The sequence below is a fragment of the Prionailurus bengalensis genome, chromosome D4, assembly GCF_016509475.1.
Source record: "Prionailurus bengalensis isolate Pbe53 chromosome D4, Fcat_Pben_1.1_paternal_pri, whole genome shotgun sequence".
NCBI classification, from domain to species: domain Eukaryota; kingdom Metazoa; phylum Chordata; class Mammalia; order Carnivora; family Felidae; genus Prionailurus; species Prionailurus bengalensis.
In genome coordinates, this window is record NC_057359.1 from 89036306 (window position 1) to 89058880 (window position 22575).

The 22575-nt window shown below is 53.4% G+C and overlaps 1 protein-coding gene across 3 annotated transcripts in view; it reads left to right on the plus strand.

Moving 5' to 3' along the window:
* Positions 1-22575, plus strand: part of ABL1 (ABL proto-oncogene 1, non-receptor tyrosine kinase) — a 143219-nt gene that overhangs the window by 112231 nt on the left and 8413 nt on the right. For all 3 annotated transcript variants that reach the window (XM_043565473.1, XM_043565472.1, XM_043565474.1), the window contains exons 2-7: positions 1483-1656; positions 2221-2516; positions 10436-10708; positions 18115-18199; positions 19020-19197; positions 20944-21128. In XM_043565473.1, coding sequence (XP_043421408.1) covers positions 1483-1656; positions 2221-2516; positions 10436-10708; positions 18115-18199; positions 19020-19197; positions 20944-21128 — 1191 coding nt within the window. The remainder of the gene's footprint in view (positions 1-1482; positions 1657-2220; positions 2517-10435; positions 10709-18114; positions 18200-19019; positions 19198-20943; positions 21129-22575) is intronic.

Here is a 22575-nt window from a genome sequence, read left to right on the forward strand (position 1 = left end):
ACCCAGAGCCCCTTGTGTTTCTTTCCACATCTCTTTATTTCAGATACGCTTGTTTTAATTACTTGTTCAATATGAAACCAGTGAAATGCAGTTGTAAGAAGAGAACTGTACCTGTGAACTTCAGATGGACGCCTCAGACATAGTCAGTAAGGACAGGTGGTTTTAAACGTTGCTACCCGACGGGGTGAGAGCGAGCCAGTCGTAAGCCAATAGATGGCATATGGCTCCCATTTTTCCCCCAGCCTGCAGCAAGCTGAAGCTGGGAATGTGCTTCGCACGTGCCCACCCTCGAAAGGACAGGCCTTGTCCCCGCAGAGTCAAGGCCAGCGAACCAACATGCACCCAGGTGGGGGTGGGAGATCCCACATCTTTGAAAAAGATAATTTTCTGCTTTTAACTAGCTTTTTTTGGTTAATTGATCAGTCCCCATCACGATTGTGCTAGGTGTGCCTTTAGAGCCCGTATGAACACTCAAGAGAATGGGGGCCCAGCCCATCACTAAGGCTTCTAGGAAATGGCAGTGTTACAAGACCCTCTTCCTTGAAATGATCTTTGCCCTCATGATTCATAAAATGAGATGACCAAACCGTAATGACAGAATTTGGGATTTACTCTTTCAGCAAATACAATTCCTAAAGGTTTACTTCAGTCAGGAGTACAAAAAGCTAGCATCGAAAGACCCTCGATTTTCATGTTGTAGCGGTTCATTACAACGAGATATAAAAAAAATTTTTTTAATGTTTATTTATTTTTGAGAGCGAGAGCAAGAGAGAGCTTGAGTGGGGGAGGAGCAGAGAGAAAGGGAGACACAGAATCTGAAGCAGGCTCCGAGCTGTCAGCACAGAGCCTGATGCGGGGCTCAAACCCACAAACCATGAGATCATGATCTGAGCCAAAGTCAGACGTTTAACCAACTGAGCTCCCCACTGCCCCCTCACTCCCAGGCGTCCTCTGTTTTTTTTTTTTTTCTTTTTTTTAAGTATTCTTTTTTTTTTTTTTTTTTTAAGTTTTATTTATCTTGAGAATGAGAGAGATGCAGGGTAGAGGGGCAGAGAGAGAGAGTCCCAAGCAGGCTCTGCACTGTCAGCACAGAGCTCGATGTGGGGCCCAAACCCACGAACCGGGAGATCATGACCTGAGCCAAGAGCAAGTCAGATGCTTAAGCAGCCGAGCCCCCCAGGCACCCTGGAGTATTTCCGTTTTTAACTGAGTTCATTTTGAATGAATGAGCTTAAAAAGCTGAAGCTATTTAGGAACAGCAATTGCCACCTTGGAAGGAAAATGCTTGGTGCTTTTCACAGGGTTTGGGGAAGGAAGGGTCCGTTTTTATTCTACGGCCTTTCTTATTAACACAAAATGCGTGTCGATGTTACGAAATAAATTAGAAAAGTATAATGACGGAAGCAGACTGTTTTTGCTCCTGAGAATGAAACTAATTTTTCCCCCCACCTCTTCCTGTTCCTTTCTTCTTTTCTCTTCCAGAAGCCCTTCAGAGGCCAGTAGCGTCTGACTTTGAGCCCCAAGGTCTGAGCGAAGCAGCTCGTTGGAACTCCAAGGAAAACCTTCTTGCTGGTCCCAGTGAAAATGACCCCAACCTTTTTGTTGCACTGTATGATTTTGTGGCCAGTGGGGATAACACCCTAAGCATCACTAAAGGTAAAAGGGCCACAGAGCAAATGGGGGGTTGCAAGAGACAGAAATCAGGGGAAACTGGGGCTTGACTGAATACCCCTTCACTGACTGAAAGAGCAGCTTTAAAGTCAGAATGCAGGGAGGTCCCCCCAAAAAGCCCAGCATCTTTATAAGAGAGCCACTTTTCCTAAAGGAGAAGAGTTCCTATATGATAAGTCCTTAGAAAACGCACATCCCCTATTTCATAGTTAAAGGGACACATGGGCCAGGCACGGAAAACACCTTTTATTTTTATCTTATTTTATCGTGTTCTAAGAAAAAGTATCTTTTCCCTAAGAAACTTCCTTATGTTGGGAACAGAACACTTGGGTAACGCAGCATATATATTATTTACGAAAACCGAGGCTGTGTATTTCTCTGCATGTTCTGTATTCTTCTACAGACCCACAAGTGCGTATATTTATGCGGATTTGTTCCAGCGAAGCAGGTAGTTAGGAATTTGGAGATTTTTTAGTAATCCTATAAGAATACATGGGAATGAGCAAAGCCAGCGTTGGAAGCTGACGTCTGGTTTGATTCTCTTCCAAGGTGAAAAGCTCCGGGTTTTAGGCTACAACCACAATGGGGAATGGTGTGAGGCCCAAACCAAAAATGGCCAAGGGTGGGTCCCAAGCAACTACATCACGCCGGTCAACAGTCTGGAGAAACATTCCTGGTACCACGGGCCCGTGTCCCGCAACGCCGCCGAGTACCTGCTGAGCAGCGGGATCAACGGCAGCTTCTTGGTGCGGGAGAGCGAGAGCAGCCCCGGCCAGAGGTCCATCTCGCTGAGATACGAAGGGAGAGTGTACCACTACAGGATCAACACTGCTTCTGATGGCAAGGTAGGGGACCCCAGACGGGGGAGCTGACCGGCTGGGGGTGGGGCGCGGGGATGGATGGGCGGCTAGTCTTTGGCCAGGAGGACCCAGAGCTCCTGCCACTGGGGTTGAGAAGTTACCGCGGCGAAACTCAACCGGGAAGGCGCTCGAAGACGACATCTTCAAGTGACCGCAGGCGGCGTCCCGGTGGCCTGTGAAAGACCTTCTGTCGAGGACTGATCACGTGACGTGACAAGTCCATGGGCCTGGGGTGGCCCTGGGCCTGTCCTGCTGGGGTTTTGTTGTTAGCTGTTTCATAAGATGGGGAATTACCTGTTGGTTCTTGGACGCACTTCTTGTAAGATATTAAGTCTCTTCCTTTTTAAAAAATCTATTGTGATAGCAATTCATCTCCAGTGGGTGAAGTTGCAGTGACAGATAGGTACTTTTAGGGTAAAAGGCCCCTTAAGAGCACTTCCGCCAAATGAGTACATGACATGCTTCCTACAGATAAGATCACGTGTGTATGTGTCTACATGCGGATACGTACATACACACACGCAGTTTTTAAACAAAAATGAGATCGCGTCATCATATCAAGAGATTTCCAAACCCAGATTGTAGTTTTTGGGTTTTTTGTTTGTTTTTTAATGTTTGTTTTTGAGGGAGAGACTATGCAAGCAGGAGAGGGGCAGAGAGAGAGGGAGACACAGAAGCCCAAGCAGGCTCCAGGCTCTGAGCTCTCAGCACAGAGCCCCATGTGGGACTCAAGCTTGTGAACTGTGAGATCATGACCTGAGCCGAAGTCAGACGCTTAACCGACTGAGCCACCCAAGGGCCCCTGTGTTGTTTTTGTTTTTGTTTTTCTAAGTTTATCTATTTTGAGAGAGACAGAGACAGTAGGGGTGGGGCAGAGAGGGAGAAAGAGAATCACCAGCAGGCTCTGTGCTGCCAGCGCAGAGCCTGACACGGGGCTCGAACCCACGAACCGTGAGATCGTGTGACCTGCGCCGAAACCAAGAGTCGGACACCTAACTGACTGAGCCACCTGGGCACCCCCTCACTTGTAGTTTTGTAGAAGAGTTGATATATGTGGTTTTGTGATCTTTATATGAACACTGCTTAAGAGTCCACGAAGGGATGGGGGGGATTGACATTTTCTGGGGTCCTGCTGTTGGCCGCTGCATTTTTCAGTCTCATTTAGACTTCACCTCAGTCCTCGGGGCAGAGGTTGCTGTGGACTACGGCATTTTTGCGTTAAGGAGACGGGAACTTAAGAGGGAGAACATTTCTTGCCCAGAATCACATCCTACGTGATCGATGGAACCAGGCTCGGGCCCTGCTATAGACCCTGCTGCTACACTCTGCCAGTGTGGAGGGCGGAGATAGCAGATTATCGGGCTGGGTCTAGATGCTGGATGTGTTTTGTTTTGTTTTTTAATTTTTTTTTTCAACGTTTATTTATTTTTGGGACAGAGAGAGACAGAGCATGAACGGGGGAGGGGCAGAGAGAGAGGGAGACACAGAATCGGAAACAGGTTCCAGGCTCTGAGCCATCAGCCCAGAGCCTGACGCGGGCCTCGAACTCACGGACCGCGAGATCGTGACCTGGCTGAAGTCGGACGCTTAACCGACTGCGCCACCCAGGTGCCCCTGGGTGTGTTTTTTAAATGGCATGTAATGTGTGCACATGTTTTAAAAAAAAAGAACAAAATGAATTAGAGTGGAAGAGGCCCCTCCCACCCCCCCACCCCCTCCCAGTGACCAGTTTCTTTCAGAGTTCCCCAGTACAGGTTTACGTTTATATTTTTTTAAAAAGCACAAGTGATGCAAACTCCACACTGGTCTGCATCTTGCTTTTCCCACCTAGTAATATTTTTTGAAGATTGCTTTCCCGCAGCGCATTTAGAGCCACCTCATTCTTACTAATGACTGCCTCGTGCGGATGGACCGTCATTCACTGAAGCAGTCCCCTGGGGGTTGAGTTTTAGGTGGTTTCCAATCTTTGGCTGTTATAAATAACACGAGGTGGCTTTCACATCTTTAAAAAAAAAATAACGTTGGCACACTGTATGAAAACATTTACAGTAGCACCCAGTCCTCACTGGTAACAAGATTCTTGAAACCCTGCTTACCCTCGCTAGAGGTGATGCACTCTTGGTATTTTGTATTCCATTCAGTTCGGTTTCATTTTCTTTGAAAGTTCTGGCCAGAATCCCCTCAATTTATTTCATAGACCCCCTAGTGGGTCACATCCTGCGGTTTGAACATATCGCACATACTTTGTTTTGGGTATAAGTGTATGCGAAGTAAGTTACTGGAACTGATTGAAGGTTCTGTGCATTCAGTACTTGTGTAGATGTTGGGGCGCCTGGGTGGCTCAGTCGGTTGAGTGTCTGACGTCGGCTCGGGTCACGATCTCGCGGTTGACGAGTTCGAGCCCCGCGTCGGGCTCTCTGCTGACGGCTCGGAGCCCGGAGCCTGCTTCGGATTCTATGTCTCCCTCTCTTTCTGCCTCTACCCCACTCACAATCTGTCTGTGTCTCAAAAATAAATGAACGTTAAAAAAAAAAGAATTATGTGGATGTTGTCAGATTACCTCCCGTAGAAATTGGACAAACGTGTTTCCTCCCCTTGCTTCTGGTGAGACCTGCACCCTGTATGAGAAATTGTGTCCCTCCGCCTCATTAACACTGTGTTTAGCAGGCTCGTGGAAACCTCTGTCCCGGATGGGCCACGACGGTCTCTCGTTAACGTGTAACGTATGCGCATCGTGTTTTGAGGGATCCCTGTACCATTTACTAAATTTCTCTTTTCCTGCATGTTTGAAATATGCCAGATTAGCTTATGCATTTTGGGTCTGTCGATCTGCTCTCTGTTCTCTTCCCATACCAGAATTAAAATATGTTTCAGCGTGGGGTAGGGCTGGGCCCCTCCTCCTAACCCTCTTAGCATTTTTATGGCTCTCCTCACCCAAAACGAATGCATGTGTGTTTCTCTTTTTCACATTCTTCTCTGTTGTCTTTCGCGCACATCCCAAAGTCTTCTGGCCGAAGTCCTTATTGCTGCTACCTGGTGCTTTCTGTGACGGCAGAGGTTTGTACAGGAGCACAGGGGCTTGCCGATGCGTGACCACAGACCGGCCCTATCAGCTTGTGTTTTGGGGCCTCGCCCTACCCCGGATGTGGAGCTGGGTCCTTCCATTCTGCAAGGGTGCATTCCAGGGTGGCGGGCCCTGTGAAACCGTGCCTTGAGACCACAGGGGTTCCTCTGTAGTGAATTAGAAGAGCAGAGCACCCCGCCCGTGAGGGAGGTGATCTCCCGGAGCTGACAGCTTGCTTCCCATCGGTGCTGTTTATCCAGCGGTAGTCAGTTGAGGTCTGTGCTGCGCGGGGCCCCGGTTTCTCCTCCCTGGAGTTGTTTAGTCAGGCATCCTAGGAACAGATTCGGGCAGGCATGATCTAGTTTGACGACTCATTAGCCGCCGGTTGGTCCAAAATACTGTTCAGAGGGGGAGAGTAAGGCCTGCGTGTGGGATACATGATTCAGGGAATTTGAGAGGCGTCTGATGAGGATGCCAACCCGTCGGTCGAAAAGCCGGCCAGGGGTGTGCCAGGGGCTCCTTTCATTCCGGGTTGGAGCACAGGGAACTCATTCGACCGGGCGGTGTCCGTCACTGGGCGCCTCACCCAAGCGTGCTGGGCCTCCTGCCGTCTTCCCTCCCTGGCAGAGACCCCTCCCTTCAGCTGTCCGAGCACCTGGAGACGGCTCGGCCCCCGGGGTTATCGGGCCGGCCATCTGCGGAGGCGCCTCTCTGTGAGGCCTGCACTTGAGGGGCTGTGTGGGGTGGGATCATGTTCCTGGAATGAGGGGAACAGCGTCAGAGGTAGTGGGGGCGGTATCACAGCCACGCATGAGACCGTGTGGCTCGGCCCTGAAAAAAAAAGAACTCACATAGCAGAGCCTTGATGCAATCCTTTTTGGATTTCTGAGGGGAAAATTTAAGGTCGGTAGGAGGGACGGGCTGGGGTTGCATAAGTTTAATTCTTATTTTCAAACAGCTAATCTTCACACAGCGGCTGAATATGGCAGACTCTTCTCCAAGGCCCCAAAAGATTTCTTTGGTGCCTCCGCCCTCTTGGCTCTGGACCGCTGCTGTTGTCATGTTCCTAAGCCTCGACAGCAGTTGTGGCCGGCCAGTCGGCCCCCGGGGCTCGGGGAGCTTCGAGCTGGACTCTTGCACGGGCCGCACCAAACTGAGCCATCGCCGCTCCTAGGACTCTTGACGGTCTGGAGACCCCCACGTACCCCGGGGTCAGAGTGTTGCGCTCTGTGCTTTCTCCGAGCTCCCTGCCAGCTCAGTGGAGTCAAAGGCGCATTCCTCTCCACCAGCCCCCCGCCTGGATCATTTTTAGTTCTGGCTATTTGTGTCTGCACTTTATTTACTTCTGTGGGATGCCACTGTCAGGTTCCACAATTCCTTGTAGCCCTTGAAGCCCTTGTCCTTTTCTTCAAAGAAGTTCCCAGGTGACGCTTATTGTCACGGTCTGCCGAAGTGACAGGTTCAGGTTGACAGGAATGGAATCTGGGCTTAAGCTTTAGCAGAGGTGGCAGGACGGGCCAACCGCACAACCTCTTGAGTTTTTCAGATTTACCCACCCTGACGGTGGCTTGGCAGGTGCAGGCATTCCGGGGAAAAGCCTGCTAACACGTGGCTGACTTTCCCCTTGTCCGGGAGACTCGGAGCATTATTAAGTCCTGCTTAATTAGTAAGTCCTGCCTTCCTGCTGGACTCTGGAAGCTCTCAGGCCAGGCTGCCTGTAACCTGTAACCAGTACCTCCCGGGTGGGACTCCGGGGTCTGAGGCCCCTAAAGGGGGCACAGGACTAAGCGCTGATAAGCCTGGCCGTGTGGCTCTCAGGAGGAAAAGCTGTTTCTGGCGAGCTGCTTTGACGGGTCCTGTCTTTGGGGTTCCTGTGCGATCAGGAAGAGGCCCAGTCCCGGCTGAGCAGCCAGAGTGTTTATGTGATCAGGTGCGCAGGATAATGACATGCCATTCATGATGCTAATTTCACTTTCTTCTCTGAACGTCTTGATGCTGATTTCACTTTCTTTGATCGGGCCATGAATTCCTGATGCAGACCACCCAGCTCACTAGCAGAATGCGCAGAGCTCAGAACTAACTGGAAGGAAGCCTCCAGACTTGACTGTTAGAAGATGGTCGTGCACTGCGCTGGAAAGGGAGAGTAGCTTTAATATTTAATAAGCGTCGGTATGTAAATTTTATGCTGACAGAAAGTCACAGGGTCTGTACATTTAATTACAGAAAAGGATAAAGTGGGTGTGAGCAGCGAAACCTCCCGTAACTCTGAAATCTCTAGCAGGAAGAGCCTGTGAGGGAATCAAAGGGGACCCAGCACGAATTCTGCATAAACGAGGGCTTGGGGAGCCATTAGCATTCTGGGTGGTTGAGGGAACTCGATCCTCCATCCGATCCTCGGGTTGGAGAGCATTCCTTGCAAGTTGCCCGGGGAGAAGGGGAGAAGTAGGTAATGAGCCTTGCTCCCAGGTGACCTGCACCGCCCCCCCCCCCCCCCCCCGCCCTGGGGAGCCCAGCAGGTGGACAGGCTCTTACTGTGCCAGTGTTGGGGGGGGGGGGGGCTTGGATTCCAGGGAGCACTTCTTCCCTCTTGTCTACACTCCACGGTAGCGAAAACAGCTGCCCTGAAACAGGACGGCTTGGAACACTTGGCACCTGCAGTGAGGTAGTTGGACAACTGACAGAGGTTTCCAGAGAGGGGTGGGATGTAGGGCTGTCCCCACATCCCACCCGGCCCTGCCCACTGACAAGTGTGCCAAGGACGTCACCGTGTGGACGTTCGGCTCGGGGCAAGCTCCCAGGCTGGCGGTGCCTGTGCTCCCTGCCTCCTCCCAACACCTTCGTGCACCCTGAGCACACTCAGAGTCAGGTTCTCGGTGGGGCCTCCTGGTGGGCCTTCTCCTCACCCTGAAAGGTCCTGCCATTGAGGGGCACCGTCTTGCAGAGGGATGAGTCCCCCAGAGCTAGAGGCTCTTTCTCGACAGTTCTTGGGTTGCTCAAGAATTTTGTTTCGCTAGGATTGCAACCAAAAGATTGTAAATTACAAACCCCTAAGTCAGAGTTGGCCACTGGCTCGCCTGAGTTTTAAAACTCTGTCATCTCCCCAAGCGAGAAAGAATCCTATTTACCCCCTCGAGGGTTGCAAATGGCATCGACTCATGCATTCGTTAATATTTTCTTCTTTGAAAATACTTTAATTCTTTCCTATTACAAACTTACAGAAAGCGGTGGGGAGCCTCCCATAACCGACAGCCAAGGCCTTGGGCTGCTGTGTGCTTCAGGCTGTTTCTTCCTTTTTCTGTTTCCACCCCACCCCCCTCTTCTGTTTTTAGGTAATCAAGATACTACAGCTATAGGTGACTCCTGTTCCCTTTTCGTCTTCCTGCCCCAGGCATCACCGCTCTTTCAAACCCGCGTTCCTCCTCTGTCTCTGTAGTCAGGGCAAGTCTTACGAACGCCTAGTCATGATTTTTGGTGTCCTTTCCCCCTTCCCACACTCGCTGGCTGCCCTTCATGAGCTGGTAGGTTCACTGATCCCTTGTCTGCCTGGAGCCCAGATGTCCTGTGTGGATTACAACGTGGAATTGTTTAATGTGGAAGCACTCCCTCACCGCCTCCCTGAAACGAACAAAAAAAAGAAGAAAGATAGCTGTCACCATCCACTGCTTGCTGTCTGTCGGCTGCTCTTTTCCTTTCCTTTCCTGTGTGTTCAGACGAGAACCACACGTGGACGGGTTGTGTGCACTCGTGTCTATAATCCTCTGTCCTCCCTTCCCCACGGCGGAGGAGGCTGTGTGGCCCTTGTGCACCCCCGATCCATTCCTGGCTTGAGCTGACCAGGGGCACCCATGGTGGCATCCAGCTGGGGTTTGCAAGCCTTGGCCTCTGGTGCTCCTTAGCCCAGATCGAGGGAGTAAGAATGAGAAAGAGATTTTTGTTTTGTTTAGTGATTTCCATCTCGGGTCACCGTTTAGATCTGGATAATTATATAACTATAAGTAATCATTCTAGGTTTCAGGTAATAAGCGTGATTTTAAACAATTACTTTGTTGGGGTACCTGGGTGGCTCAGTCGGTTAAGCGTCCAACTTCGGCCTAGGTCATGATCTCACAGTTCATGGGTTCGAGCCCCACATCTGGCTCTGTGCTGACAGCTCAGAGCCTGGACCCTGCTTTGGATTCTGTGTCTGCCTCTCTCTGTCTCTCTCTCTGCCCGTCTCCCGCTCAGGTTTTGTCTGTCAAAAATAAACGTTAAAAAAAAACTAAAAACAAAAAAAAATCTTTCTTTTTTAGTCTGCAAATACTAAGTTCTGCTCTTCGTTAATGTAATCAACAGGCATTTATTTAGTGCCTATTATGTGCTCATTTCTTGTTCTCCACACTGGGGATCCAGGATAAAAACAGACCACTTAGGGCTTTGCTCTCAAGAAGCCGACATTCTAGAAGGTGTTGACAGACAGGAAGTAATCCAGCAGATAAACAGGGACCGATCAGCCAGCGGTAAGTACAATGCAGAGAAGGAAGGAAGGTGATTCGATGACTAGTGCTGGGTGATGACTAGGTCCAGTGGCACAGTGACAATGACATTTACCCTGGGCTCGGAATGGTAAGGGAGACCCAGGCGTATGATGATTAAGTGGCCGAAGGATTTCAGGCAGAGGGAGCAGCAGGTGCAAAGGCCCTGAGGCATTTTATTGTATCTTTCTGCTTCGGCAAGTAAATTCCGGCAAGTGTCGAGGAGCACAGTCTAAGTGATTTTCTGCACACTCACTTAGGCTCAGCAGAGTTGTCTAGATGTGTGTGTGCCCGTGGGCTGAAGGCTGTGCTGTCTCTGTTTCCCTCAGCTCTACGTCTCCTCAGAGAGCCGCTTCAACACTTTGGCGGAGTTGGTTCATCATCACTCGACTGTGGCGGACGGGCTCATCACCACTCTCCATTACCCGGCCCCCAAGCGCAACAAGCCCACCGTCTACGGCGTGTCCCCCAACTACGACAAGTGGGAGATGGAACGCACGGACATCACCATGAAGCACAAGCTGGGAGGCGGCCAGTACGGAGAGGTGTACGAGGGCGTGTGGAAGAAATACAGCCTGACGGTGGCCGTGAAGACCTTGAAGGTAGGTCTGGGGCTGCCGCCGCGGCTCGCGGCTGAACACGGTTCGTTGCTGCCGGTGGGCAGCCCAGGAAGGGCCTCTGCAGGCCTCGGCCGACCTCTTCCGACGGGTTCAGTCCCCCTCCCGGACTCCGTGCCTCCACGGAGGGTGAGTGCTGAGGCACGCTGTGGTTTTTGGTGTAAAAAGATTAGTCATCCGGAGAAGTTTTTTCATTCCGTGGCAAGAATCTTTTAAAGCCGTGGGTTTCCGTTCTGTCCGTGTGGCCTTTGAATCACTTCCTATTGAGACGCAGGAGAAGGAGGGGAAGAGCTGTGAGTTTTGAAAGAAGAGGATTTAACCAAAATGCGTTGGACTCTCCAGTGGATGTTTGTTGGCAGATCTGAAAGGCAGGCGCGTTGGGCGTTCCTGGCAGGTTCCATCCAGTTCTGTGTAGTGTGAGCCCCGACTGCTGGAAACGGGAGCGAAGGCATGAAGGGGACGTCAGGGCTTCTCACTCGGGTTCCGCGCCATCGTTCTCTCGTCTGCACTAACGCGTGGTGTTCGCAGTTTCTGGGCGGGGTTTGAAGTTCTTTGAAACCTTGAGGCCAAGCAGCGGGTTTCATCTGGGGCCCTCGGCCTTCAGGATGTGATCTGAGCTTTTTACCTGTGGCCAGAGCGCCCCCTAGCGTTGACCTGTGCCATTTGCACTTGCTGTAAGCGAACCGATTACCCTGACAACCACGCGGAGGCTGAGGGGAGGCCCTCCGCTGAGGGGAGGCCCTCCTGTAGCCGTTGGACAAGAAGAAGAAGGGAAACATCCACCAGGCTGGAGGAAGGGACCCCGGCGCGCGCACGCTTCTCAGGAGCCTGTCGGGCACATGCTTGGAGACCGGGCCGCCAGATCGCTTGCCTTTCAGGGACTCTGTTACTTACCTGCCGCCTGTACTCAGAGGTGCAGCAAAGTGGAAATCACAGTTTCTGGCTCGTGTAAAGTGATGCTTCAGAGAAAGACTCGCAGTCTGCAGTTCTAGAAAACAAGGGTGGCTCGTGGCGCTCATATTGAACGTACCCCGTTAGATCAGCCCTTGGAGCAGGACTGACGCTTGTGTGTTGGGGGGGGGGTGGGTAGCATGGTTTGGGGTCACTTGAGGACTCCCGGATACTTTCCAGACATGATTTTTTAAAAACTCAATAAACACTTAGCGAGACCCTCGCTTCTGCTTGCCAGACCCTGGGCTTAGCCCTAGGGTTTTAAGAGTAGAGTTCTTCACCTCAGGCCAGCCTAGGTAGGTAGAACAGCGCAGTTGGGAGGAGAGACGGGCAATGACAGAACCTGCAGCGTGGGGTGACCGGGGCCCGAGGCAGGAGCGAGGCGCCCTCACACCGCACAGGGACGAGGTGGGGGGGGGGACTGGTGAGCTCCCCATGGTGGGGAGAAAGTGCAGGGTGGGTTGGTGCCGGAGTGGAGGAGCGGAGGCCTGGACAGAGGCGGAGGGCATAGAGCCCACGGTAAGTCACGGAGGCTACGGAGCCGGGGACATTCTCCTGGCGGCAGTGGGGCGCAGTGAAGGGTCTGATCCGCAGGAATAAGGTGATTGGATATGCGCTGCCCTGTCCCCCCACCCCCAGACCAGGCAAGTCCAGGGAGAGGCGTGCGCTTGTGCTCAGTGTCCCGATCTGGCACAGGGCTGAACACCAGGCCGGCCTCCGGGCCTCGACCAGCTTGAGAAACCGTTAAAGGCCCGGGCATCACCCACACGCTCGCCAGTATTTGCACACGTGAAACAAAGAGGAACAAAAGCACAAAATTCCTGGTTTCCACCCAGCAAGGCTTGTTTGAAAACGTTAGAAAGAGGGAGAGTTTGCACTACTCGAAGCGTGGGGAGGACACAGTCCAGCAGCTGACGCTGTGACATTGGTTCCTGAGCCGCCACCAGGGAGTCAGGGCAGGGCGCCTCCCGGAGGGACTTGTCTGGCAGTGGTGGCTTTCTTGTACCCGCAAATCAGACTTATCGGGAAGTTGGGTGCCTTTTGGAGTCTATTTCTCTAATGATACGCTACTAAACTTTTTTTTTTTATACTTTCAACGGTTTTCCCCAAGAGCCTTATTAACTTACAGTCCCACAGCCGGTAAAAAGGTGCAGAATCTAGTTGTGTGGATTTCTCGGAGTCGTCACCCCAGGTGATAGCTAATTAGGGAAAAGGGAAGGCGTCAGATTCTAGAGATGTATGTCAACCCGAAATACAGTACTGGGCAAGTGCTGAGTAAATTATCCCTTCTTCCTCCTCCTCCGCATAAGGCACATCTCCACAATAGGGTTCCCGCTTGTCCAGTAAGATTGATAGCACCCTTTGGGGCATTTATCGCCCCTGGAGAGGTTGAGAACCTTGAGTGGGTTCTAAATGACAGTTACGGTTACTGTTCATTGAGCTCTTACTACGGGCCTGCAGTCTGAGCGCCCCGCTCCGTGTGTAGCATCTCACTTAATCCTCACAGGCACCTTGTAAGGGAAGGGCCCGCCTGTCGCTGCCATCTCAGGCTTGAGGAACGCGCAGTGCGGGCGGGCCAGGCAACTGGCCTGGTGTTACCCGCCGGGGAGCCGCAGACCCGGGGTTCCGGCCCAGACATCCTGCCTCAAAGCCCGGCTCCTTTCTTCTCTTCCTTTCCTTAATTGTCATTCCAGTCCTCACCCCTCGCACACCATGCAAAATACGTCAACCACAGTCATGCGTCTTAGACGTCTCCCATCCCCATCCCCTCCCCCCATCCACTTCCCCTCGGGTGGCAGCTAGATCTCCCTCGCTCTTCAGGACGCCTTGGAAAGCCCTGGCAGCTCTTTGCACCAGACCCCAGCCGGGCACCTGAGTCTCAGTCTGCTCCCCACCATCCCCTGGTCCGTCCCATCCTGCCTGTTTTGTGTCGCTGGCCCCTCAGAGGGCAGAGGCAGACCCTCTTGAAGCAGCAGGGGGTGGCAAGACCCTGCTTTAACCCGGACTCTGTGTTGATCCACCAGGGAACGTTGGGTCCTGTACCTTCAGGGCCAGAGACCAAAAAAACGGGAGACAGGAGGGTGCTAGGCTGACCCCTGTGGGCAGGAAACTGGAATTACAGCAAAGGCCACCGACCGGACTTGCTGGTTTGAATTTTGACATTATTCACCAGGTCCTAGGCTTAACTTTACCTGCGTGTGATCAATGCTAAAGGTGGGATGTGCCTGAGAGAAACAACCGTCCAGTACAGGGAAGTCCCACGTTTCAAATGAGCTGTATTCCAGAAGTTTGTTTATGAGCCCTCCTTTTTTTCCTATGAAGCCGTTCTGGAAGTCCTAGAATCGGGGAAAGGCTGCTCTCGATCTCATGTGGCATTAGGATTGGCTCCTAAGCTCCTGACAGACTTACCGTTAAAAAAGTGGAAGATAACGTTGATGAAAAATGTTAAGGCTTAAATTCTTTACCTGTTTTTCGAATAGGTAACCTATGCACACAGTATCCTCCCCCCTGGATTTTTGTGCCCTTCCGGAAGTAGTCCACGTGCGGGTGTCCCTTCTAACCCACAGCATGCTGTGGACACTGCCCTGCACCTCCTAGTGTCCACCCCACGTAGCTCGGCACCCGTTCCACATCCGTATACGTACGGGGGTCTTGCTTTCGCGTGGATGTCTTCCAGCGTCTAGCAGCCTTCAGCGGGCATTTGTGTCCTTTCCAGTACTTTGCTGTTACAGACGGTGCCCCAGGGGTTCTCCCCGTTGGCCGTGAGGAGACTGTCCCGGTGCCAGTTTGCACGCGGCCAGCCGTGCTGAGAGGGTGCCTCCGTTGCCCTGCTCCGCCAGCCTGTTTTGGTTGGGGTTTTGTTTGTGGTGTTTTCCCCCAGGCAGTTGGTTCTACTAGAGAGCTGCAGAAATGAGCAGAGAAGCCAGGGCTCCAGGATGGCCCTGGACAGTCGCACGCGCTGGCTCTCTGACTTCCGAGGGGGCTGGGCCTCAGGGAGAGAGGCCGCGCGACCTGGAACCCACCGTTGCGTGCTCTCGCGGCGGGTTCTGTTCTGGCCGTGGGCTGGATACGCCTGCGAACCCGAGGACCCGAGTTCTGGGGGCTCGGTGGGCGGTTGTTTCCGCGGATCTGGCGGGTGAACCGCCTTCCTCGGTCCGGCTCCGAAGCCCGGCCCCATCTCTGCAGCCCCGTCTCTGGCGGGTGTGGGATGCTGCTTCCCTGGGGTCGTAACCTTGCTCCCCTGACACTTGGTTGAGAACCAGGGAGCGAGGGGGGAAACGGACCTCTTAGCCCCTCCCCCCGGGGACTTGGTCCCTGCTGAGACTCAGGGAGGCACCCGTGGGACACTGAGCCGCCGATGTCTCCGTTATGCCGGAGAATACCTTCACTTGGGGGCGAGGCCAGGGAGCAAAAAGGGTGAATGAAGCTGGTTAGAAAACCAGAAAAACAGATGTTGGGTCCGGAGAGTGCCTATCTGAGAAAGACAAAAACGAAAACACGGGGCGATATTAACTAAAGACCCAGCCCGTCTTTCCTACAAGCACTGTGTTTAGCCGGCTTCTCAGCCGTGTTCGTTACAGTAAAAGTGGGTCCAGCCGGCTGAGTGCTGCCCGCGTCTGGGTGCGGTGCTCGGGACTCTGCGCACGAGGCAGATGCTGCTGTTTTCCCGGTGTGTAGACGGGACCTTGTTCAGAGACCTCTCTTCTCTGGCGTGTGAATAACTGAGCTCTGTACGTGGTCACACAGCAGCAGGGCTTGGTCCACGTAGCTCTGAAGCCATCCTTTTAACCAGGCCTTCATGTGCATCTGGGCCAGGCCAGTCAGTCCCCATGAGGAGAGCCGGCCGACCCACCTGACTTCCAACGGACAAGGCCGAAACTCCGCGTTCACTCAGTGGTGCTTTCACCCTAATTATCTGTGTTAATTTTACTCCGTACATGGGAGATGTCTCTTTGAAAAGATGACAGAGGGGCGCGTGGGTGGCTCGGTCGGTTGAGCGTCCGGCTTCGGCTCAGGTCATGATCTCGCCGTCCGTGAGTTCGAGCCCCGCGTCGGGCTCTGTGCTGACAGCTCAGAGCCTGGAGCCTGTTTCGGATTCTGTGTCTCCCTCTCTCTCTGCCCCTCCCCTGTTCATGCTCTGTCTCTCTCTCTCAAAAATGAATAAATGTTAAAAAAAAAAAAAAGAAAGAAAGTGTTTAAAGGAAAGGGAAGGAGCATAACAGGATAGTTTCCCCGTTAACACAGCTACTAGAAGAGAGTGCTGCTGGTAGTGGCAGCTGTGGGTTGAACCCGGCCGGAGTCCACCAGGGGGAGACAAATCCACGCCGATTGCCCTGAAAGAAAAAAACAGGGAATTATCTATACCATCCACACGTGTGTGTGTGTGTGTGTGTGTGTGTGTGTGTGTGTGAGTGAGTGTGTAGGAATGAGGGGGAAGACAAAAAGACGGGCAAGAAGAGGAGAGGGATGGCTCCGAAAGCCGTATCGTTGTTCTCGCATGTCCACGCCTCTCAGGATCTAGAACGTGGTTCTTCTAGAAAAGCGGCGGGAGCTGTCAGAGCCCACGATCTCTGTGAAATGGTTTCACTGTGCGGAGTTGGTTATTGTGGTGCTTGAGAAGAAGGAAAGCTCCACTTGCCCAGAGAGCTGTATTTGAGAGCTGCGTCGTGAACCTCCTGTGGGCCAGGCGAGGCTCTTGAGGCCCCCGGTCCTTGCGTGAGCAGCGTCGTCTCAGCGGATTCCAGCAGGCTTCCCGGCCTTCGACGGCAGCGCGTCACCCGGTGGACCAGACGCGCCAACGGCTATGCTCTGCGGAGCGTGTTGAGGAGCAGAGAGGACTCCCAAGAATCGAACGGCCAGCGGAGCGGTGGCAGGGATGAGTTCTTGCCCCCCCCCGTACGGCTTGACACGGAGACTACCAACGATGTCTCATTGACATCAGAGCAGCCCACGATTTTTAAAGAGTGGCAAATTGCAGCTGAGTTTCAGCCTCAGAGAGCCCTAGACTAAGTGATAATGGGCTGACACGTATCCTCAGCGGTCACGCTCCGCTTGTAGACATGATTGGCCGCAGCGGGAACGTGCTGAGTAGAGGTTGACCTGTCCTCTGGAAATCTCCACGTGCAGGGGCAAGAATGGCGCGGCCACCGGGAGGCTGCAGTCAGGACCCTTTGAGTGCTTTGCCTCCTGAAGGGGCAGGCACGACCTGGAAGGTTCCACCTTGAAAATAAGCCCGAGGAAGCTTTCCTCTTGGGCGAGTCTAGTTTTCCAGGCGTTCACTCCCCATCTGCCACGCAGTCTTTCTCTCCGGGCAGACGTGGACTCCGTGTTGAAACTTGGAGGGTGGTGTTGGCCTTCGTGGCCAGGCTCTCGCACACACACGGGCCACGCCATTTGCCACCCGCTGGCTTCTGGTCGCGGCAGTCAGAGGACAGTGGGTTCTTTAAGTCATGAAGAGGTTTGCCTGAGGCAGGCCACAGCAAGCCTCCCGTGTAACGGGGCCAACTGTGGTGTGCGGGGCCAGGGGCAAGGCCCCCTCGAGTTGAGCCCCCACCCAGAGCGCGTGAGGAGATGGGGAGATGGCACCACGTTTGCTCTGGGCGTTTGCTAATATTCTTTGTTTCCGCGTGGCATTTAGATACGGTGAACTTGCTAGAATATGACATCTCTGACGATACTTGTGAATCTGTCGTTAGGGGGGCTGCTAGGGAGGATTATTGTAGAACCCGTAAATCGACCCGGTGGATAGCGGTGGTTGCTTCGTTGAGACCCCCATAGCGCTGCATTTCGGGCATCCTCTGTGGTACGGAGTGTTTTGAGGTGGTGTTCTTCTTTAGGATAGTATCGTTTTGTGTCAGCGTCTCTTCCATTAAAGTGGGTACATTTCTGATTCTTCAGGTGATATATATATATATTTTTGTAATGTTAAGTGTTTTAGGACTCCTTGGAAACCAGCTCTTCTTTAGGGAAATAGAACTATCCTCTGCATAGCAGCCCCCAGAAGCAAGTTGCCAACATATATTTACTGTTGGGGAAAATTCTTCTTTTTTTTTTTTCAATGTTTATTTATTTTTGAGAGACAGAGTGTGAGCAGGGGAGGGGCAGAGAGAGAGGGAGACCCAGAATCCGAAGCAGGCTCCAGGCCCCGAGCCGTCAGCACGGAGCCTGACGCGGGGCTCGAACCCACGAACCGTGAGATCATGACCCGAGCCGAAGTCGGACGCTCGACCGGCGGAGCCACCCCGGCGCCCCATCAAAGGGGAAAATTCTTTACGCCACGGGGGGCAGTAATCGATCCACTGCAGGCATCGTGCAGGTCGGCCCTGGCAAACCGGGGTGGTTGTCGGTCAAAGCTCCAGTTGGTACTAACCGTTCAAGCCATACTTTCCTGCTCGAACACTTTCTTTGCTGAGACAACTTCCTCCCCTTTTCTCCCCCAGGAGGACACCATGGAGGTGGAAGAGTTCTTGAAAGAAGCCGCAGTGATGAAGGAGATCAAGCACCCCAACCTCGTGCAGTTGCTGGGTGAGTGAGTTCTGAAGAGACGGCCTCTCTCTTACGCCCCCTGGGGTGATGCGGGCGCTATGACAGAGGAGGTGAACGTGTCTGATGTGGACGTCTGTCCTCTGGCGACACTCAGCCCGTGGTGGCAAGGAGGCCGATGCGGGATGGTGTGTGCGTGGACGGAATAGGCTGTTGCTTTAAGTGGAGACCCCAGAGTAGTCCGGTGCAAATCTCAGCCGGCCTCTGAGACCAGAGGTTTCGAGAGTCCCTTCGCTGCAGTTCTCTCGTGAGCAGACATCGCCGTGTAGGGGTGACGTGGGCTGTGGGGTGTGCACCTGACCTTTGCTTCTGAACTCGGTGGCGTCTTCTTCTGTTCGAGTTCAGGGGCTCGAGAGGAAGAAAAGAGTGTGGCCACCTCCCTCCCACAGGAACACATCACAAGCCACGAGTGCTTGGGACCGTATTAGACGTTGGGCCCCAGACTTTGGGGCAGACACAGAACGTGTTTCGGGGGCTCTTTTCTTTCATTTTCTTTTCTGTTTTTTAATTTTTTTTTTTTTACGTTTATTTTTGAGCGAGGGGCATGGAGTGTGAGCGGGGGAGGGGCAGAGCGAGAAGGAGACACACAGCATCCGAAGCAGAGGCTCCGGGCTCCCGAGCCGTCAGCACGGAGCCCGACGCGGGGCTCGAACTCGTGAATGACGAGGTCGTGACCTGAGCCGAAATCGGACGCTTAACCGACTGAACCCCCCCAGGCGCCCCCCGGGGGTCCTTTTCTGGTGCTTGTGCAGTCGGGAGCAGAGCGGCCCCCCGAAGCCCTCAATGTCTGTCTTGTTGGCAGGGGTCTGCACCCGGGAGCCCCCGTTCTATATAATCACTGAGTTCATGACCTATGGGAACCTGCTGGATTACCTGCGGGAGTGTAACCGGCAGGAGGTGAATGCTGTGGTGCTGCTGTACATGGCCACGCAGATCTCGTCAGCCATGGAGTACCTGGAGAAGAAGAACTTCATCCACAGGTAGGGGCCTGGCGGAGCAGCCCTCCTCGCAGCGCCGCGGAGCGAGCGTGGGGCCCGGGGCAGCCTCCTCCACGAAGCTCCAGCCCACAGGGCGTGAGGGCTCAGCCTCCCGCCTCGGCGCTGGCGGCACGTTGGACGCTGGAACAGAGGCAGACGCCGGGCTCCTGACTTTGCCAGCTCCAGGCGCGCGTCTGGGCCCACGGGGCAGTGGATCCCCGCGGTAAGAAACACTTCCCTCGGAAGCATCTTGGACTAAGTGGAATATCCAGCGACGCCCCTCAGAGGCGTCCGTGCTCCCCGGGGAGGCAGAGCGCTCGGTGTCACCAGGAGTGACCTCCCCCGCGGGGAGGCTGGCGTCGCGCCCACACCGCCCCGCGGGTACAGCCGGCGCGTGGCTTTTGTTTCCGAGCGGCGCGTTTTCTGCGCCCGCCCCCCCTTCCCTTTATTTCATTCTCCACTTAGCTTGCCGTCCTCCGGTCCGGGGACGCGTCCACGATTGTCAGGACGGCGTCAGTGCGGTCCTGAATTAAGCGCCTTTGCTGTTCTAAAGCCCGGAGGGCTTTGACCTTCAAGCGGGCCGCAATTATCTTGCTGTTCGCATTCTTTGCTGGTGGAAATGGCTTCCTGGCAAAGTGGCGGCCCAGGCAGGACAGAACCCGATGGGCTCTGCCGGTGACTTTTGTACAAGGTGTTCTCCACGCCACCGCCCTGAACTTTCCTCCCCAATTAGCTCAAGTATGAGACCCGTACATGAGATTTCACAGCGAGGGACGAGAGTAGAATGTGTGAGACGTTGGCGCTTCCTTGTAAGACAGATTTCCTGTGCTGCACGAGAGCCTGATTCCGATGCGCCTGTCACTCAAAGGGCGAACCCTCTGAGGCTGCAAATTGAGATTTCTTGACTTGTGGTTCGCTTTGCGTGGCTACGTCTGTCCCCCCTTCATTTCACAGACTTAAAACGCTTTACCAAAATCCTATTAGGCACAAGTCTTCTGTATTTAATTGCGCTCTGATTGCTGACGATCAGGCGATCTTACCTTCAGCCATCGCCTAAAGGTGCTGCCTCGTCGCATCCCCCTGTTCCGTTTTGCCTTGTGATTTCATGGTTAACATCCGTGAACCAGAGATTAGACTCCCACCTCCCTGGGAGAATCCGGAGGCGAGAGGAAGCCGATTATACGGGAGAGAATTTTTAGGATACGTTCGGATACGCATCAGGAGGAAGTAGGAAAGTAGGAAACACAGTTTGGGGAGGAGGAGGGGGCGGAGTGCCATGGGCTTTATTTCATTTTGTCCTCTGTCAAGTCTGGATAGGCCACATGGAGACTCCCTCCGATGGAAGTTTCTCCCAGTTGAGGACTGGCTGGTGCCTTCGTTCCCCGTGCCTGCCGTAGAGCCGTCCTCACCCAGCAGACCCTTAGGTGATCGCAGATAGGCAGGTGTGAGTTAAAGCGCTTCACGTATTAAGCCACGACCACTCACGACAAGCCTACGAAGTAGGCACTGCCATCATCTTCGTGTGACGGGTGCGGCCACTGAGGCCCAGGGTAATGAGCTTGCTCCCGCCCACCCTCTGCTACCTCTCCCCGCGGTGGGAGCCCGGGCGGATGCTGAGGCACGGGCACAGGTTCCCGGGGGACTGGACGCGGTCGTCGGGAGGGCGCCTTCCCTCCGTGGCGGTGGATTTGCGGAGCCGGGAACGCGATAGCCACAACTCTCACGGCTGAACTCTCTCTCTTTCCCCAGAGATCTTGCTGCCCGAAACTGCCTGGTAGGGGAGAACCACTTGGTGAAGGTGGCTGATTTCGGCCTGAGCAGGTTAATGACAGGGGATACGTACACAGCCCACGCCGGGGCCAAGTTCCCCATCAAGTGGACAGCGCCAGAAAGCCTGGCCTACAACAAGTTCTCCATCAAGTCCGACGTCTGGGGTAAGGGCTGCCGCTGCGGCTCCCGGCCGGCCCTCACCCGCAAGCGTGGGCTCCTTGTCCCGGTTTTCTTTGTCCCCTTGCCTTTCGCTGCCTCCCTCTCACTCCTTCATTTGTTTTCCTTAATTCTCTTTCTTACCGTTTTTTCCCTTTCTCACCTTACGATCTCTGCTCCCCTGTTTGCTCCAAAATGAAGTAAGAGCGGAGTTTTCTTCCAGAATAATTCAGGTTACCTTCCCCCCCCCGCCCCCTAACTTCCCATCTCCAGCCCGAGCTTACTGCTTGGGTTTGTGGGGGCACTTAGCCAAGCCTGCAGGCACCCACGATTTTCTGTAGTTTGGTTTGGGCTTTACATAGGCTGTTGCCCCCCGAAGCTTCATGTGCCAGTATTCTATTTGTGTCTTTTGTTAAAGAACTTGTTAACAGCAGGTAGTAAGCACAGGAAGAACCATATGCTCACTGCACGGTGGGCCCGAGGTACGCGTCACCCAGCTTTACCGGCCGTCGCCTCATGGCGCTCCCGAACCCCGTACCCCGCCCCCTGCCCCGACCCTTACTATCTTGAAGCAGACCCCCGATAGCATTTGATTTTGTCCATAAATACTTCAGTATGAGTCTCTTAAAGGTGTCTCTTTTTTACCCTTGTAACCACATCGCCCTTCCTCCCCGAATTGATCGTCATTTTGAATATTAACGATCCAGTCAGTGTTCACATTTCCAGTTGGGTGTTCGTAGTCCCCCGCTGTTGTGGTCTGTTTGAGTTGAGATCCGGATACTGTCCACACAAGGTGGACGGTTGATGCCCCCTCAGTGCCCTCTGGTCCGCAGGCTCCCTCTCCGTATTTTCCTTTCGCTGGCTCGCTATTTGTGGAAGAAACCTCACGTGTCCTTGCAAGTCTCCCACGCTGTACCCCGTGCTGTGATTTAATGCGTTCCTCTGTCTTCGGTACCCCTACTAAATGGGCAGTGGGATCTGGACAGTTTGGTCACATTCGGGTTTGACTGTTTTCTTTTAGCAGGAGCACTGGGTGCGCCGTGCCGTGCTTTGTCGTCAGTAGCTGCACAGTGCTCGATTTGCTCTCTTTTTTGTGATTTTAGCAGTTTCTAATCCCCAGTGCCGAGATCCACCGATTTATTAGGGGTTGCCAGACGGTAATTCTCGAATGCCATCACTCCTCGTTCCCGGCTTAGCTCAGTACGTCTGTCAGACGAAACCCTCATCTGCTGTGGGGTTACTTCGGGGTACGGTTCACACAGGAGAGGCCACATAGTTGTTTGTCTCCTTGCCCGGGCTTACCAGGGGTCACGCAAACGAGCTAGTTTTTTAATACCCTCAAATGGTGACCAAGGACATTTTTGGGTTTTTTGGGGTTTTTTCCTTTTGTGATGATATATACGTATATATGTGTATGACGTGTTTAGATGTATCTGATGTGTTTTAATCCACGGT